The sequence below is a fragment of the Gossypium arboreum genome, chromosome 4 (genome assembly GCF_025698485.1).
Source record: "Gossypium arboreum isolate Shixiya-1 chromosome 4, ASM2569848v2, whole genome shotgun sequence".
Lineage (NCBI taxonomy): Eukaryota > Viridiplantae > Streptophyta > Magnoliopsida > Malvales > Malvaceae > Gossypium > Gossypium arboreum.
This window is the reverse complement of record NC_069073.1, coordinates 94,310,072-94,326,409: the sequence shown is the minus strand read 5'-3', so window position 1 is coordinate 94,326,409 and position 16,338 is coordinate 94,310,072. Positions and strand designations below refer to the sequence as shown.

The 16,338-nt window shown below is 31.2% G+C and overlaps 1 protein-coding gene and 1 long non-coding RNA gene across 2 annotated transcripts in view; one reads left to right on the top strand and one right to left on the bottom strand.

The window, feature by feature from the left end:
- Positions 1 to 16,338, top strand: part of LOC128291878 (uncharacterized) — a 95,618-nt gene that overhangs the window by 18,984 nt on the left and 60,296 nt on the right. The gene's annotated exons all lie outside the window — the stretch shown is intronic.
- LOC108465691 (DEAD-box ATP-dependent RNA helicase 38) lies at positions 8,694 to 12,930 on the bottom strand. Its single transcript, XM_017766072.2, has 8 exons — positions 12,415 to 12,930; positions 12,023 to 12,316; positions 11,705 to 11,932; positions 10,814 to 10,879; positions 9,883 to 10,287; positions 9,663 to 9,774; positions 9,341 to 9,426; positions 8,694 to 9,235 (listed from the first exon to the last, which is right to left on the bottom strand). The coding sequence occupies exons 1-8, from the start codon at positions 12,664 to 12,666 to the stop codon at positions 9,173 to 9,175; spliced, it is 1,506 nt and encodes a 501-aa protein (XP_017621561.1). The 5' UTR covers positions 12,667 to 12,930; the 3' UTR covers positions 8,694 to 9,172.

Genomic DNA, 16,338 nt, shown 5'->3' with positions numbered 1-16,338 from the left:
TTTTATTATTATTATTCTTATTATCATTTTTTTGTTTGTTTTATTTAATCTTTTTATTATTCTCACATTTGTTTGTTTAGCTTTTTATTATTTGTTATTCGAGTTCTTTTTATCTTATCAAATAATTTTGTTTATTCACTTATCGCTTTTATTTAACCCATTATTTATTTTATTGATTATTTTGCACTTGTCATCGTTATTTACGTTATTACGTTTATTACGTTCTTTGTTTCACATATTAGCATTATAATTTGTTCTCTCATTTGGCCATAAAATCATAATTCATTAGTCTTTCACTCGACACAACAATTGTGCTTTCTAAAGTAAAGCAATATTCCATATTTGGAAATTCAGGAAATCGTGCCCTAACTTACTAGGTTTCAGTTTTTCTCGTTTAACCTAAATAACGGCACATTCTTTTAAATCACAATACGAGTTTTGAAATAAATGTTTACTCTCGGAGATACGAGGTGTTGTGTCCTAACTTACTGAATATGACATCTTGTTACCTCGAAATAAGAATATTTGCAAATAAAGGCAATATTCGGTATTTAGAAATTCGAGAAAACGTGCCCTAACTTATCGGGTTTCGACTTTTCTCGTTTACCCTAAATAACCGAACATCCTTTTAAAAAGTTAAAATACATGAATTTTAAATAAAGGCGAGCTCATTCTCAAAGTTCAAGATGTCGTGTCCTAACTTACTGGGTGCGACATTTTATTACTTCGAGATGAGAAGGTATTTAACATCCGTTTCAATTTATTCAATCATTTTTAAATTAGCATTAATACAAAGAGGGATCGTATTTCAAATTCTTTCAAGTTTTCAAAACTTCGACACTAAGACACTAATTAATCAACTAGGTACCAATTTTGTGCGTATCGAGGGTGCTAATCCTTCCTCGTGCGTAACCGACTCCCGAACCTATTTTCTTGATTTGCGTGGACCAAAATCGTTGTTTAAATAAATCAAACTATTTATTAAAAACAATCACTTTTACAAGGTGACCCAATCACACCTCATCAAAAAGGATTGGTGGTGACTCCCTTTTTTTTCATTTTCAATTTCTAAACCAAAGTCGACCCCATTTTTCAAAAAAAAATGGTTTCGACAACCTTTATTTGCTATAAATTGTTGCATCCTATAATGATACATTGCATGTGGAATCACGTGGTATTAAAAGCAAATTAAATAAGGAAAATTTAGCATCATTATGGCATAAGTGCTTAGGTCATATCTCAAAAGGTAGAGTTTAGCGCGTTGTGTCTGATGGCATTTTAGAGTCCCTTGACTTCAAAAAATTTGATGTCTGTGTCGATTGCGTTAAGGAAAAACAGATCAAAACTAATAGATTGGGTGCCAACAGATCTTTAGATGTCTTAGAATTAATTCATATTGATATTTTCGTGTCATTCTCTATATCATCTTGGAATGGTTAACAATATTTCATAACATTCATATACGGCTACTCACGTTATGGATACTTATATCTCGTTCATGAGAAATCACAGTCTATAGATATGTTCAAAACCTATAAAGCTGAAGTTGAGAATCAATTTAACAAAAAGATTAAGAACATCAGAACTAATCATGGTGGTGAATACTACAGTAGATATGATGGCTTAGGTGAACAACGTCCAAGACCATTTACAATATTCCTAAAGGAATACGGTATTATCCCACAGTACACCATACCAGGATCACCTAATATGAATGGTGTAGCTGAAAGACGAAATAAGACTCTTAAGGATCTAGTAAGGAGCATGATTTCTCATTCTACCTTACCTGAGTCCCTTTAGGGAGAAGCATTACAGCAGCTTACATTCTAAATAAAATACCCACTAAAGCAACTGTAAAACACTTTATTAGCTTTGGACATGTCGAAATCTTAGTTTAAAGCACTTTCACATTTAGGGATGTCTAGTTAAGGCAAGGTCTTATAGGCCACATGAAAAGAAATTGGACTCTAAAATAGGGAGTAGCTACTTTATTGGTTATTCTGAGCAATCTAGGGGCTATAAGTTTTATGATCCTACAATTAGGAATATTTTTGAGATAGGAACTGCAACATTTTTTAAAGATGATGAGTTTGAAGGGAGAAATAAGGTTAGAGACATTACTTTTGAGGAGGAGTTGGATTCTAACTCAATTACTGCTATCACTTTTGATAATGTTCAAACTCTCATACCTATCATTGATCAAGAAATGAATCCACAACCTTAACAAGACAATATTAAAAAAACTCTCTATTCAATATGAGGTAATTCTTCTAAAAGAAAAAACTTAACAACCTGAAGAATAAGTGTCAATAAAGAGGTCCATGAAAGAGAGGAGAAATGCTATTTTAGATGATTGTGTTGTATTTCTCCAAAGGCGTGATGATAAAAATGGAATGATGAAAGATGATCCAATCAACTTTAATCAGGCCATGAAAACTTTTAATTCTAAAAAGTAGATTGATACCATGCAAAAAGAGTAGAAGTCTATGCAAGATAATAAAGTTCGGGGACTTGTCCCATTACCTGAAGGTGCAAAACCAATTGGTTGTCAGTGGATATTTAAGGCCAAGAGGTATGTAAATGGTAATGTGAAGAGGTATAAGGCGTGTCTTGTAGCTAAAGGATATACTCAAAAAGAATGCATTGATTTTATATAGACTTTCTCTTCAATTTCATCTAAAGGCTCTTTCAGGACAATCATGGTGCTTGTTGCTCATCTTGATCTTGAGTTACATCATATGGATGTTAAAACTGCATTTCTAAATGGCAACATTGAAGAAACAATTTATATGGCGCAACCAAAAAACTTTGAGTTGGGAGACTTAAAGAATATGGTTTGCAAATTAACAAAATTCAACTATGGACTCAAACAAGCTTCCCGTCAATGGTACCACAAGTTTTATCAAGTAATTAACTCATTCAATTTTGATATCAATATTGTTGATGAGTGTGTGTATCACAATTTTAGTGGGAGTAAGTATATATTCCTGGTTTTATATGTCGATGAAATTTTATTTGTCAGCAATGATATAAGCTTATTGCATGAAACAAGAGGTTTTTATCTAAGCATTTTGAAATGAAAGATCTTGGAGACGCCTATTTTATTTTAAGAATTCAGATACATTGAGACTGATCTTGAGGTATTCTTGAATTATCACAAAAAAGCTATATCAATAAAGTACTCAAAAGGTTTAGCATGGAAGGTTGTAGATCAGATGACACCCCTATTACTAAATGAGACAAATTTAATCTTACTCAATTCCCTAAAAATAACCTTAAAATTTAGGAAATGCAAAAGATTTCTTATGCATCAATTTTTAGGAGTCTAATGTATACTCAAGTATGTACACTTCCAGGTATTGCATACATTGCTGGGATGTTAGGTAGATATTTAAGCAACCCTGGTATGGACCATTTGATAGTAGCCAAGAGGGTTATGAGGTATCTTCAAATAACAAAAGATTAAATGCTCACTTATAGGAGATTAGATTATTTACAAGTCATAGGGTATTCTGATTCCGACTTCACTAGGTGCCAAGATAGCAAGAAAGTTAAATTAGGCTATAGTTATCTGTTAATTGGAATAGCTATATCCTGGAAAAGTGACAAACAGACACTTGTAGCTTCTTCCACTAAGGCATCAGAGTTTGTAGCATGCTATGAAACATCAAACCGTGGAATATAGCTGTGAAACTTTGTCATCTACACATTTAAGAGAATGTAGAAAGACACGCCCGTGTCTCAGGCCATGTAACATTCGAAATAAGGACACACGACCATGTCCCAGCCCACATCTGTACTCGTATAACTCTCTGACTTGGGTCACACAGCCAAGCCACACGCCCGTGTGCCAAGCCGTGTGCTAGGCCATATAACTGTCTGACTTGCAACCCTTTGAAACCTACAGGGGACACACAGCCATGTCGCATGGCCGTGTGTCACACACGACTGAGACACACACCTGTATCTTTGGCCGTGTGAACAAGAAATAGGCCAAATTCAAGCCATTTCATTCACCCAAATCAAGCACACACCTACAAGCCATTTGCACATACAATCAAACCTTTAAAACATGCCTAAAACATGCATAACAAGACCAATTCAATAGGTCATTTATCCATACAACCAATATGCCCAAAAGGCACCTCAATCACAACAACCAAATATGCTTAAACATATGCATAATTTAGTCATTCATTACCCATACATTTCGAACCTATTTTCTTACCAAACTTACCGCAATGACCACATGCCAAATCACATTAAAACATACCAAATTGGTCTTTCAAACATACTTTCACTTGGCCATAACCATACTAACCATCAAAGCATTAAAATGCCAAAAGTTTACCAACCATATTACCACATTTACAAGCCAAACATAACAACTATCTCATCAAACACTATTCACCTATACATACCATTATAACCATGACCACAACATCAAAATATATCGATATAGTAGCTCGATAGTGTGATAGGTCTCTGACGAGCTTCCAAATTGATCGAGTTTCCAATAATCTAGAAAACATAGGAAAGAAAAACGTCGTAAGCACATAATGCTTAGTAAGTTAGTAAATTATGAGCATAGCTTACCATTCAATGCATAATCATAAAAACAGACATGAATCAATCCAACATAGCTTGACACAAGCCTAGGTATCATCAACAACCCAAGTTAGTGATTAAACACATAACTTAACAATATCATCACATGGTAAGGTATAGTACATGAGCTTAACATCACTTAAATAATACTTCACATAAACATAAGTATTTATACTTTGATTATCAATATTTCATACCTTTTCATGAGTTCTTAATTTAGCTTTCGGTACACTTACCATTCTTTCCCTTTTAATGCCCGTCGAACCACTTAGAATAATATCAGATATACGGGAAGCTCACACAAACTGTGCTAAATACATGGTCGAAACCATTCCTTTCCTTTTCCTTTACATAAATGCTCACTCGAGCCATAAATGGGTTTGTTCATACAAGATGATAGTCAGAATATAGCTACACAATGCCTCTCACACAAGCTGACGAGTATCCGCAACAAATGCTGGAACTCAACCATCGGTAGGACATTTAGGACCAGCACTCGTAACATGCTAACCCTAATGACATGTCATTTGTATCATATATATTCCTAAGGTTCAAATGGGGCTCAATAGTCGGCGTAACATCATTGGATTTTCGTCGTGACAAATACGATGAATAACATAATGGCATTTAAATCAAATACATTAAAATGTTATTTAAACATATGAACTTACCTCGATCACAAAAACAACGAAATAGGATCGACTAGTTTGATACTTTATTTTCCCCTCGATCTAGATCAGTACGAGGCTTAACTTGATCTAAATAAGCAAATTCAATCCATTTAATATTCACTCTATTCAATTCAATCCAAAATACATACTTTTGTAAATTTACACTTTTACCCCTAATATTTTAACTTCTTTACAATTTAGTCTTTAAACCCGTAAATTGAAATTCATGCAATTTCATTCACATATTATGCTATTCGAATTCTATATAAACCCATAGCAACTCATACAAATCATTATTTCACAATTTCACCATGTATTTTTACACATTTTACAAATAAATCCCTTATTGACATTTTCAATAAAAATCACTTTACAAAAGTTGTTTATTTATCAACAAAGATTCATTTTCTTCCATCAAACATCAAAAATCACATGAACACATTCATGGAAAAGCCCTAACCCTTTAATAGTTTTGCAAACTAGTCTTTGGGCTAGCTAGATTAAGCTACAACGATTCTGAAAACATAAAAATCATTAAAAACGGAACCGAAATTCACTTACATGTAAGGGAGATATAACCGAAGCTTTAAAACCCCATTAATGGCTTTCTATTCGTCAATAATTGGTGGAAGAAGACAACAACAAAGATGATATCTTTGTTTTCTTTAATTTACATAACATATTTATCAATTTACTAACTTAACCTTATTAATTAACTTTTAAAAACACTTCATTTTAGGTCCATATTTGTCCACCAACTTCATGAATGGTAAAATTACCATTTAAATCCATTCACTTTAAAGTTTCATAGCAAATTATCCCTTTTAACTAATAGAACTCTACTTTTGCATATTTTTCAATTTAGTCCTTTTCACCAAATTAAACATGTAAGCAATAAAATTTCTTAACGAAATTTTTATACAACACTATTAACATATTGTAGACATTAAAATAGTAATAAAATAAATATTTTCACGTCAAATTTGTGTTCCCAAAACCATTGTTCTGATTTCACTAAAAACGGGCTGTTACAAATATACTCAATTATGGGCACATATAATGTATAATGCTATTTTAAAGTGTGACACAAAATTAAGTGACCAATTATGTTATAAGTATCATAGGTATTAAAGTGTCATGGAAATAATGTGTAGTTATTATAAGTAGTATTTATAATTTGATCTTCGTCAATTTATAAATACCCAAACCTGATTTAATAATAAATTATTTTAAAAAAAAAGAGAATGGTCTCCAAGAAATAGATATATCTCATATTTCTTTTCCATCCTCTTCTGAAAATACAAAAGAAAAATAATTATTTTCTTGAATGATCAAACCTTCTGAAAAATCTCAAATAATAAATTCAAGTATGCTTTCATATATAATTTTATTCTTAATGGCTTGATAAGATAGTTACTTATTTATATTAGATTCTTTCGATTTTGTCAGAATTTTCATTAAGCGCCAACAATAGTCGACGGTATCAGTGATGAGTCAGGAAGGAAAAATCAAAGTTGGTTCGTTCATGAAGGAGAACCGGATAAAACCATAGAGAAAAGAAAGAGAAAAAATAATATTATAAATAAAATTTTGGACGCTGATAGATAGGTTTTTAATAGTATTTTTAATATTTAGAATAATTTTGAATACTATTTTTAGGTTTTTTAAATAAAAATTAAATTTACTGTTAAACTAGGAACATTCTCTTCTGGTTTCACCCGAAATTCAAAGGAACTAAAAAAAATTTACTTGTATTTATGAAGAAGAGAATAGTGGCATACATAAGTTCACGTGAAATTCATTTTTATATTATACATGAAGAAAATTAATTTTAATTTTTTAAATAGTCCCTCACAATCATCCTTTCTAAACGACTGCTTTCACGTTCACGTTGTGAAAATGGCTAATTTTAAACTGAGATCTCAAAAAAGATTTTTTTTTTTTTTTATCTTGAAATCTAAATGTAACATTATATTATTGCAAGCTTCTAATCGTATAGAGGTTAATAGAAAATGTAAGTGCCCTTGTCGTGGAAAATTATTTCTTCTTAAATTAATATATAATAAAATTATAATTTAGTCCCAAAATGTTAGAATTTCGATTTAAATCTTTTGAAAGTTATAAATATATGAATCAATACAGTTGTAAAATTATTATTCAACTCTCATAAAAATATATAACTTAATTTAAACCCTATAAAAATTTCTAACAGCCCCTGCTGATAGAAACAGATATATTAAGAAAAGCAATGCCAACTTCATTCGTATTTGACCCAAGGGATGAAGCAAATGGAAAGAAAGAGTTGAATAAATAGGACCAAACCCCAAATATTTAATTAAGCAAAGAAAAACATTGCCAACTTTAAACAAAGATTTGAGATTCCAATAATAATGACCAGTAGAACCGCAATCAACATGGCTAGCTATAGCGTTAATGATGGTAAGCCTCTTGTTTCATTTATGTTGTTCTTTTGAAAGAATTAAATTATTTTAATATTATTTTGTGATATAAAATTTGTAATGTTATTATTGGATTATATTATATTATATTATATTATATTATATTATAATACTATTCTAAATATATAATAATATATTCATATATTAAATTTTTAATTATAATATTAAAATTTTCTACATATATATTGATTTTGTAATTTTTATGAATTATATTAGTTTAATTTAATTTACATAAACATTTAATAATAACAGAATAGTAATAATATCATTTACACTTAATGCTATTACTTCTCTAATTCATTCAACAAATCATGATATTTATTATTTCTATATTTTATTCTCACTATATAATTATTACAATATACCTTATTCTATTTCTATGTTAGTGTTATATTGCTTTTGATTAGATAAATTATGATATTCCTTAAATAAAATATGAGTAAAATTTTTCGTTAAAATATGATGATGCAACACTTTAGAATTACACATTATTTAAAGATTTAAAAAAAGTTACACAAAATCTAATAAATACAAAAATATTGTAAAAATAACTAATTTTAAAAATTTAAAACTTTTAATAATAACGTGAAGCAATCTTAAAAACTCTCTTGATTAATGGCTAAAGGCTATCACCCATGAAATCCACTCAGTGATGGACAACTTTGAATATAATACATGCATGTGCGACTCAAATATGTTCCTACAATAAGTAATTCAAGATTAATATAATATATATATATATTCAAGAATAGGATAGAAAACCTCGCTAAGTTGAAAAGACTAAATGCTACTATCTAAAAATTGATAAACCTTACTAAAAATGAATATCTTCACTCCGAACACATTCTAATTGTTTTAGAAATAAATTTTTACCTTTTTCAAAGAAACAAAAAAACGGAAGTAACTTAGAAAACCAAATAGACAAATAATGTCCCAAAGTTAAACTAGTACTACATTTAAATTTGAAAGGAGCACAACCTCTAGTATATTTAAACCTTCTGCTTTCAATCATCGTGTGTTACAAACGGTAATAAGCGGCAATAGTTGATTATTCTGGTAAGAGGAAAACAAATAACATACCGAGTCGAAATCCTGTTTTCTCATGAACTTGAACCAAGAAAATCCGCTGGCAAATTACAAATTTTAGTTTCAGAACATAAATTACATACTATAAAATATGATTTGGATCCACTGAAATCGTCACGATACCCCCCACTTCGCATCCAATTTGAGACCACATATGACTTTATGCCCTTTTCCTCCGCTCAAATACTCATACAGCAACTTACTAAAACATGGTGCAACTAACAAAAATGAAAATCAAACCAACAGAATCGGGCACAAATAGTCGAGTATACAGCATACTATAAGCACAATCTGTTTGTTCCTCTTCTCTAGCATTTCACCAAGATAGCTTTGACAGAAGGTTTCCGTTCATAATAAACCGGCTGACCGGAGAGCAGTTCTAAAGTCTTCCTCATTCCTCCAGTCAGGAACCTACCATCCAAGAACGATGTTGTGGAAAGCAATCATATGAATATGATAACAAAAAAAGAAAAATGTATGGACTTGCACCAGCACCACGCACAGGGAGGGCTTTACCTCTGCTATTTTGCTGTCAAAATGATTTTCGATTTTGGATATTATCATTTGGTCCATATCACCACAGAGTAAGTTGAACACGGCTCCTGCAAATCAGACAGACATGACCCTGAATGATGTGTTCTTCAAGTAATGTTTTCATATGCAAAACAATTATTCAATGCCATTGATACAAACATTGTCTAACAGAAAAAAAATTGGGACATCTGGAAAAAGCTGAAATATTAGAACTACAAATCTAGCTACCAGTCAGGTTTATCAGGCAGCAGGAAGCAACAGTATCCTCATTTAAGGGAAATGACATTTTCATTCAGAAACCTACCCTTGCGACCAAAACGTCCTGCTCTGCCAATTCTATGCAAGTAAACCTCACAATCAGGCTCCACACGGTTGTCGTGTTTCACAGGAAGATCATAGTTGATGACCAAATTAACCTGCAGAAAAATACAATATTAGACAATACAACTTGTAGACGGCAAATACAATATTAGGATAATACACCTTGTACATAGCAAAACAACTCATAGAGGAGAAAGAGATACCTGTTGTTGGTCAAAACCCCGGGCAAGGAGGTCCGTTGAAATGAGCACTTGAGTCAAACCATCTTTAAATTCCTTGACTATCTTGTCTCGTTCAGCTTGATTGAGAGCACCTTGAATTGTGGTAACATCATAACCAAACTCAACAAGTGCTTTATGCAACATGCTTGCGCTATTCCTTGTGCGTACAAATATTATAGTCTGCCCTAGGCGCTCTCCAAATTCTAAAATTCTATCTTTAATCACCATAACTTTGGAAAGTTCATCTGGAACATTCACCTTGTATTGCTTCACAGACTCCAAAGATAGTTCTTCCTTCTTAACAAAAAGTTGATTGTGATCTCTCTTGACTATCTTTGAGACAAAATTCTTCACAGTGTCGCTAAATGTGGCAGAAAACAGAAGAACCTTGAAATTGATTCAAAAAATGTATACAGTCAATGTTTCCCAATACCAAGCATGAAAAAGAAAGTAATCAATCAGTCATTGGTCACTAATGCTAAGCATGCATCACAGAAAAATGTATTCAACCAGTCATTTTTCTTCAATGCTCAGCATGCAACTAGGTTGTGATATTAACCCTATTCTCTTAACCCATAGGCTTAGCCCTTTATAGACAAATAATACATATGCAAGTCCATTTGGAGCAAGAAATTAGCAATATCAATGCATTGGCATAGATCAAAAATTGATATCTACCAAACAAGCAGAATGATTAGTTTATAATCCATCACTCTTCATCCTGAACCATGTCTGAGTATAGGCTTCTTTGATAACAGCTTATAGAACCACCAATTTTATGTCATAGTTCAATAATAATAGACGCATAAAACGTTTCCAACACCCACTAGATAAAGAAAATTTAAGACATTACATAGAAAAAAGTTGACACACCACATGCAAATAAAATTTACAAGACATCTTTGATACAAACCTGGCAGTGAGAACTCATCTTTTCAATATCCCTCATTATTCTCAAGGAGTCATCTTTAAAACCATCCTGCAGCAAAGAAACGTACATAAGCAAATTAATGATTTTATGAAATCTAGTCAAATAGTTGGATCATATGATTGCACTACATAATTAAAAAAATGTCCATCCTTCCAAAATCAATCATCAACAAACAAAGTCATTCCAATCCTCCTCAATGCTCCCTCACAAACACTTCCCAGAACAAAAAATTAAAAGAATACAGCAAGCAAACATCTTTTAGATTGATAGAAAAGAGGAAATATCTTTTGGAGTTTTTAATGGCCTACCAATCCTATCATTCACAAAATTTAAATTCTTATCACACTTCACTATTATTAATTGAACCCTATTCTTCTTGTCATGCTTTACATTCTTAATTACAGTGACACGAAAACCTACACAAGGAATTCCCACAAGCATGCTCAAAAGCTATAATATTCAAATAAAACGAAAAATAGACAAAGCATTGTAGTAAAAATTCTGCAACCTCCACCTAAAATCCAAAGGGCTACACGCTGGATGTTGCAAATCAATTGAAAATGCAAACAATTGCTTAGGCAGCCATGAATATCACATACCACTAGAAAGATAACTCCCAAGTTACCTTCTCATATGCATAACATGATTCACTAACAAACACATGTCTCTACCTATACAGCTGACCAAACCAAAATCAGGTAGCCACAAATTCATATATAGACAAGTAAAGTTAGACAATGTTCCACAATAAAGAGACTTAGTTACAATTCTAAAGTTGCAACAATTTGTTCTTTCCTAATACTGAGAACAAGGCACTACAAATTCTAATTTCATCAAAACAAGAAGCAGATAAACCAGCAAAACAAAAGTTACCTCAGCCAGCATGTGATCAGCTTCATCAAACACAAGAATCTTCACATTACTCACACCCAATTTCTTTGCTGACATCCACTTCTTAATAGTGCCAGGAGTACCAATAACTACTTGAGCGATAACGGGTGCCCGTTTATTAATTGGAATATAATTGGAACTATCCATTGGAATAGCACATTCTGATGTTATCCCAGTATGCTTCCCCATCTTCCTAAGCACTTCCAAATTCTGCAAGAAAACACAGCCAAATTTTAACATCAAAACCAAAACCCAGATTTCATTGGTACCTCAAAAAATTCAAGATCTCATGAACTTAACCTGAATAGCCAGTTCTCTAGTAGGACAAATGCAAAGTGCTTGAGGAGCTTTTAGATTCGGATCAACACGAGACAGCATTCCAAGAGTAAAGCAAGTGGTTTTACCAGAACCATTGTGAGCTTGAGCAATTAAATCCAAGTGAGGAGGCGTCAAAATCATTGGTAAACTAATAGCTTGGATTTTGCTAGGCTTTTCAAATTTCATCTCAACATATAGCCCTTTTAACAATTCAGGGGACAGATTCAATTCCTCAAACGTAAATGCTGAAGTGTATGGTGTCTCCCCAGATGTGACCTGCAAAAGTCGAACAAAAACATGAAGAAGTCAAAACCCTAAATCTCAGTCGAACAAAAAAGGAAAAGGCTCAAGTATTTAGGGTCAGGGATAGATACGGCTTTGATGTTGGAGTCCTCGGGTTCGTCGAGGAACTTGTTGATCTTTTTGCTTTCATCGATTTTTAGGTTTTCAACTCCGAGTTCCGGCGCACCTTTGTCTTCCGATGAAGTGCTCGGTTCTTCCGAAGCTTCGTCTTCCATATCGGCCCATCTTACTGGTGCCTCGGTGGTCTTTTTGGTTTCTTGAGGCGCTGGCGCCTCGGCGGTGGTAGAGGTAGAAGGGGCGGAGTTAGAGGCGGTTTCAGCCATGAAGCTCTAGAAATCGATGGAACAAAGGCAAAAGGGTAGTAAATCGGTTTCTTTTTCTTATTAGGCTATTAGGAAAAACCAAAATCAGAAACAAAAATGACTATAAATATAGGTGGAGGAAAATTATAAAGAAGGCTCGTTAAAATCAGATTTAAATAGGCTCCAAACAATATCAACCGTTTGATTAAAAGCAATTAATCTGAACCATTGAAAGAAAAAGAAAATCTTAAAGATAAAAATGCAACTACCTTTTTTGTTAAATACAACTTGATTTATCGGTAAAATATTCGTGAATTCATACTTTAAAAAAAGGTTTTATTTACCTCACCCCTAACAGATTACTGTAAAATTCTCGCCGTTTAACCGACTTACACCCCAAAGTAAACGGTTTAGTTTCTTTCAACTATATCCTTCCTTTACTTTAGTTTTTTCCTTTTCAGCTTTATTTTCAATTAAGTAATTTGATGTTAAAAAAATTATTAAATTTATAAAAGTATGATAAAAATCTTTATAGTATAAACTAAATTATATTTTATTTTTCTATTCAAAAATGAGTATATTAATTCTTGTATGTTAATCTATTTTTGTTATTAATAATTTATTTTATATATCAACATAAAGTATAAATGACACCTCACATATCATTATGTTAAGTTTTATATTATTGTTACTCATTCTCTCGTTAAAATCTCTTTTATGGGTGATTTTTATTTGAATATAATAGACCACCTTCAAATATAGGTTTTAAGTTTTGTAGTGCTATTGATAGTAACTGAGACAATAAGGGCAGTAATGTCATTCTTTTAATCTTAAAACCACACTTTCTTACCCTTGGAAAATGTTTAGGAGGGTGCAAGCAGACTAAGGGTGGGTTTGGGGCGACGGTACGGTGCGTTTAGCTTACTTTTTATTTCACGCTATAGTATCGCTACAGTATCCAATCTCACTGTCACCGCTATTTTTTACACTAAGCGTAGGTAAACGCACCGTCTATCCAAACTCACCCTAAATTGATGGTGTCAAATACACGTAACCTGCATTTAGCTTTGAGCATTTGAGCTACAATGACACGCATAATATCTATAGCTACTTACATTATTTCATGCTACGAAGAAAGGCTTAGCTCAACTATTGCTTTCCCCCATTGTTGATGGACTTAAACTAATGAAATCAATTAGTTATTTGTTTTGCTTGTGTATGTAATAGGCCAAACTTGACCAGGCCTCAATTAAACTTCAAATTATTTACAACATCAAGCCTAAACTTAAACCCAAAATAAAAAAAAACCCTAAAGCCCAAAGTTATGGCCCACTACCTAAACAAATTTTGGCAAAAATCAGAAAACCCTAACCCTAGGAGCGCCGCTGCCCCCATGTGCATCCTCTGATAGCCACCTGCTCTGCCATCAACCACCACCCTGCAAAGAAGGAAGAACACGCAAGATCAATAGAAAAAACAGTGTTTGGAAATTGGCTATAAAGCCACACAAAACTGAATGTAAAGGGGTTCTTGAAAAAAAAGAGGATTATCAATACAAACAGTAGGTGTTCAAATACAAAAAAAAAAAATCAAAAACAGATAGCAGTTGAAGAAGAAAACGATTCGTTGTCAAGGTTTCCTCTTTTATTTTATTTATTTTCCTATTTTCGAATCTATTTCCTTGCATATATACGTCTATTATAAACATAAAAAATACAAAAAAAATAATAAAAAATAAACCTTTTTATTTTTCGGCCACCGTGTGTAGTGGTTTGGTGATTGGTGGCCAAGTGGTAGTCCTGTAGAAACGTTGCAGGAGCAGAGACCTCTGCAGAAAAAAAAAAGAGAAAGAAGAAGTTTTTTTTTGGAACAGAGAAAAAAATGAATTTTTAAAAAAAATTGGATTTATATAGGCCACCAAAACGACGTCGTTTTGGGACTGGCCTTATACGCCCAAAACGACGTCGTTTTGCCTCATGACCCGCGCACTGACCCGACCCGCCTCAGAAGATCCCCGTGTTTTCGATAAAGGGGCTATTTGCGCATGTGGTCATTCTGCTTTTTTAGTTTTATAATTAAATCTTTCTTTATTCTTAATTTTGGCCCAAAAATTTTGTTTTCATTTCATTTCTGTCCCTACTAAAACTGTGCGTTTTGGGGGGAAGGGGATTATTTTCCTTTTGGTCCCCCCATGTTATGCACGTGTTCATATAGGTCCTCCCCTTTCTTTTTATTTTGAATTTCCCCCCAAACTTTCGGTTTTAAATTCAATTCAATCCTTTTTCCTTATTTTGATGTTTTATTATTAAAATTAAGTGTTTTATCATTTCCTTATTATTATTATTATTATTATTATCATTATACTTATACTTATATTTATTTTATTTTAATGCCATTTTATTACTATTTCCATTATTATTATTATTATTATTATTATTATTATTATTATTATTATTATTATTATTATTATTATTATTATTATTATTATTATTATTATTATTATACATACACATCCTTTTACTACTGTTTTTATAAACATATATTATAAATATTATTACTATTATTATTATACTTATATTTATATTTATTTTGTTCTAATATCAGTACTATTACTACTTCTATTATTATTTTTCTTTTTGTTACAATTATTATTTTTCATACACATATATTATTATTTATATTATTCCTATTATTAACGCCCTTATTACTGCTATTATTATTCCTTTTACTATCACTATTATTATTACTATTATTACTATCTTTTTATTCTTATTTTTATTTATATTATTATTATTATCTTATTTCGTTCCTATTATCTTTTTAAGATTATTGTTGCTATTATTCTTTTACCATTTAATACATTATTATTAATATTTCGTTATTATTATTTCGTTATTATTATTATCACTGTTGTATTATTACTATTATTATTATTATTTTATTTTATTTTTTGTATTTACTTATACGTTATTTTTTTATATATCAACTAATTTAGTATATATATGTATATTTTAGCACACTTATTTTATTTATATATCACTACTCTTATTATTATCATTTCATCATTTATTTATTTATATCCTTGTAAATAATTTCAAACTTTAAATCATTTATTATTTGTATTATCGTATTATTACCATTATTATTACCATCACTTTTTACTTTTATTACTATCATTATATTATTTTATTTTTACTTTCTATTTACCATTATTATTATTATTATTACTATCATTAATATTCTTATTATGACTATTATTATTATCATTAGTATTTTTACTACTATTATTATTTATATTATTATTATTCTTGTTATCATTCTCATTATCATTGTCATTTTTATTTTTTATGTTTTATAGTTTTATGTATTTGCTTATTTCATTTTTCTTATACATTTGTATTTACATATTACTAGCCTTGCTATTATTTCATCTTTTATAATTGCTCATATTATTGTTATTGACAATCGTCGCACCTATTATTATGTTGTTATATGTATTAATACCATAATTTGCTTTTACGTTTTATTATAAATCACATTATATTTTTACTCGATACATTAAAATAATTCTTTCATAAAAGTAATATTCCGTATTTGGTAAGTCGAGACAATCGTGCCTTAACTTACTGGGTTTCGATTTTTCTCATTTAACCTAAATAATGGAATATTCTTTTAAATCACAATACTAGTTTT

Excerpts from the sequence above, each read along its gene's own strand:
- LOC108465691 (XM_017766072.2), bottom strand. The coding sequence starts at position 12,666 with ATGGCTGAAACCGCCTCTAACTCCGCCCCTTCTACCTCTACCACCGCC. Across the intron at positions 11,933-12,022 it reads CTAGAGAACTGGCTATTCAG|AATTTGGAAGTGCTTAGGAA; the intron begins GTTAAGTTCATG and ends GTTTTCTTGCAG. Across the intron at positions 9,236-9,340 it reads TTGACAGCAAAATAGCAGAG|GTTCCTGACTGGAGGAATGA; the intron begins GTAAAGCCCTCC and ends CTTGGATGGTAG.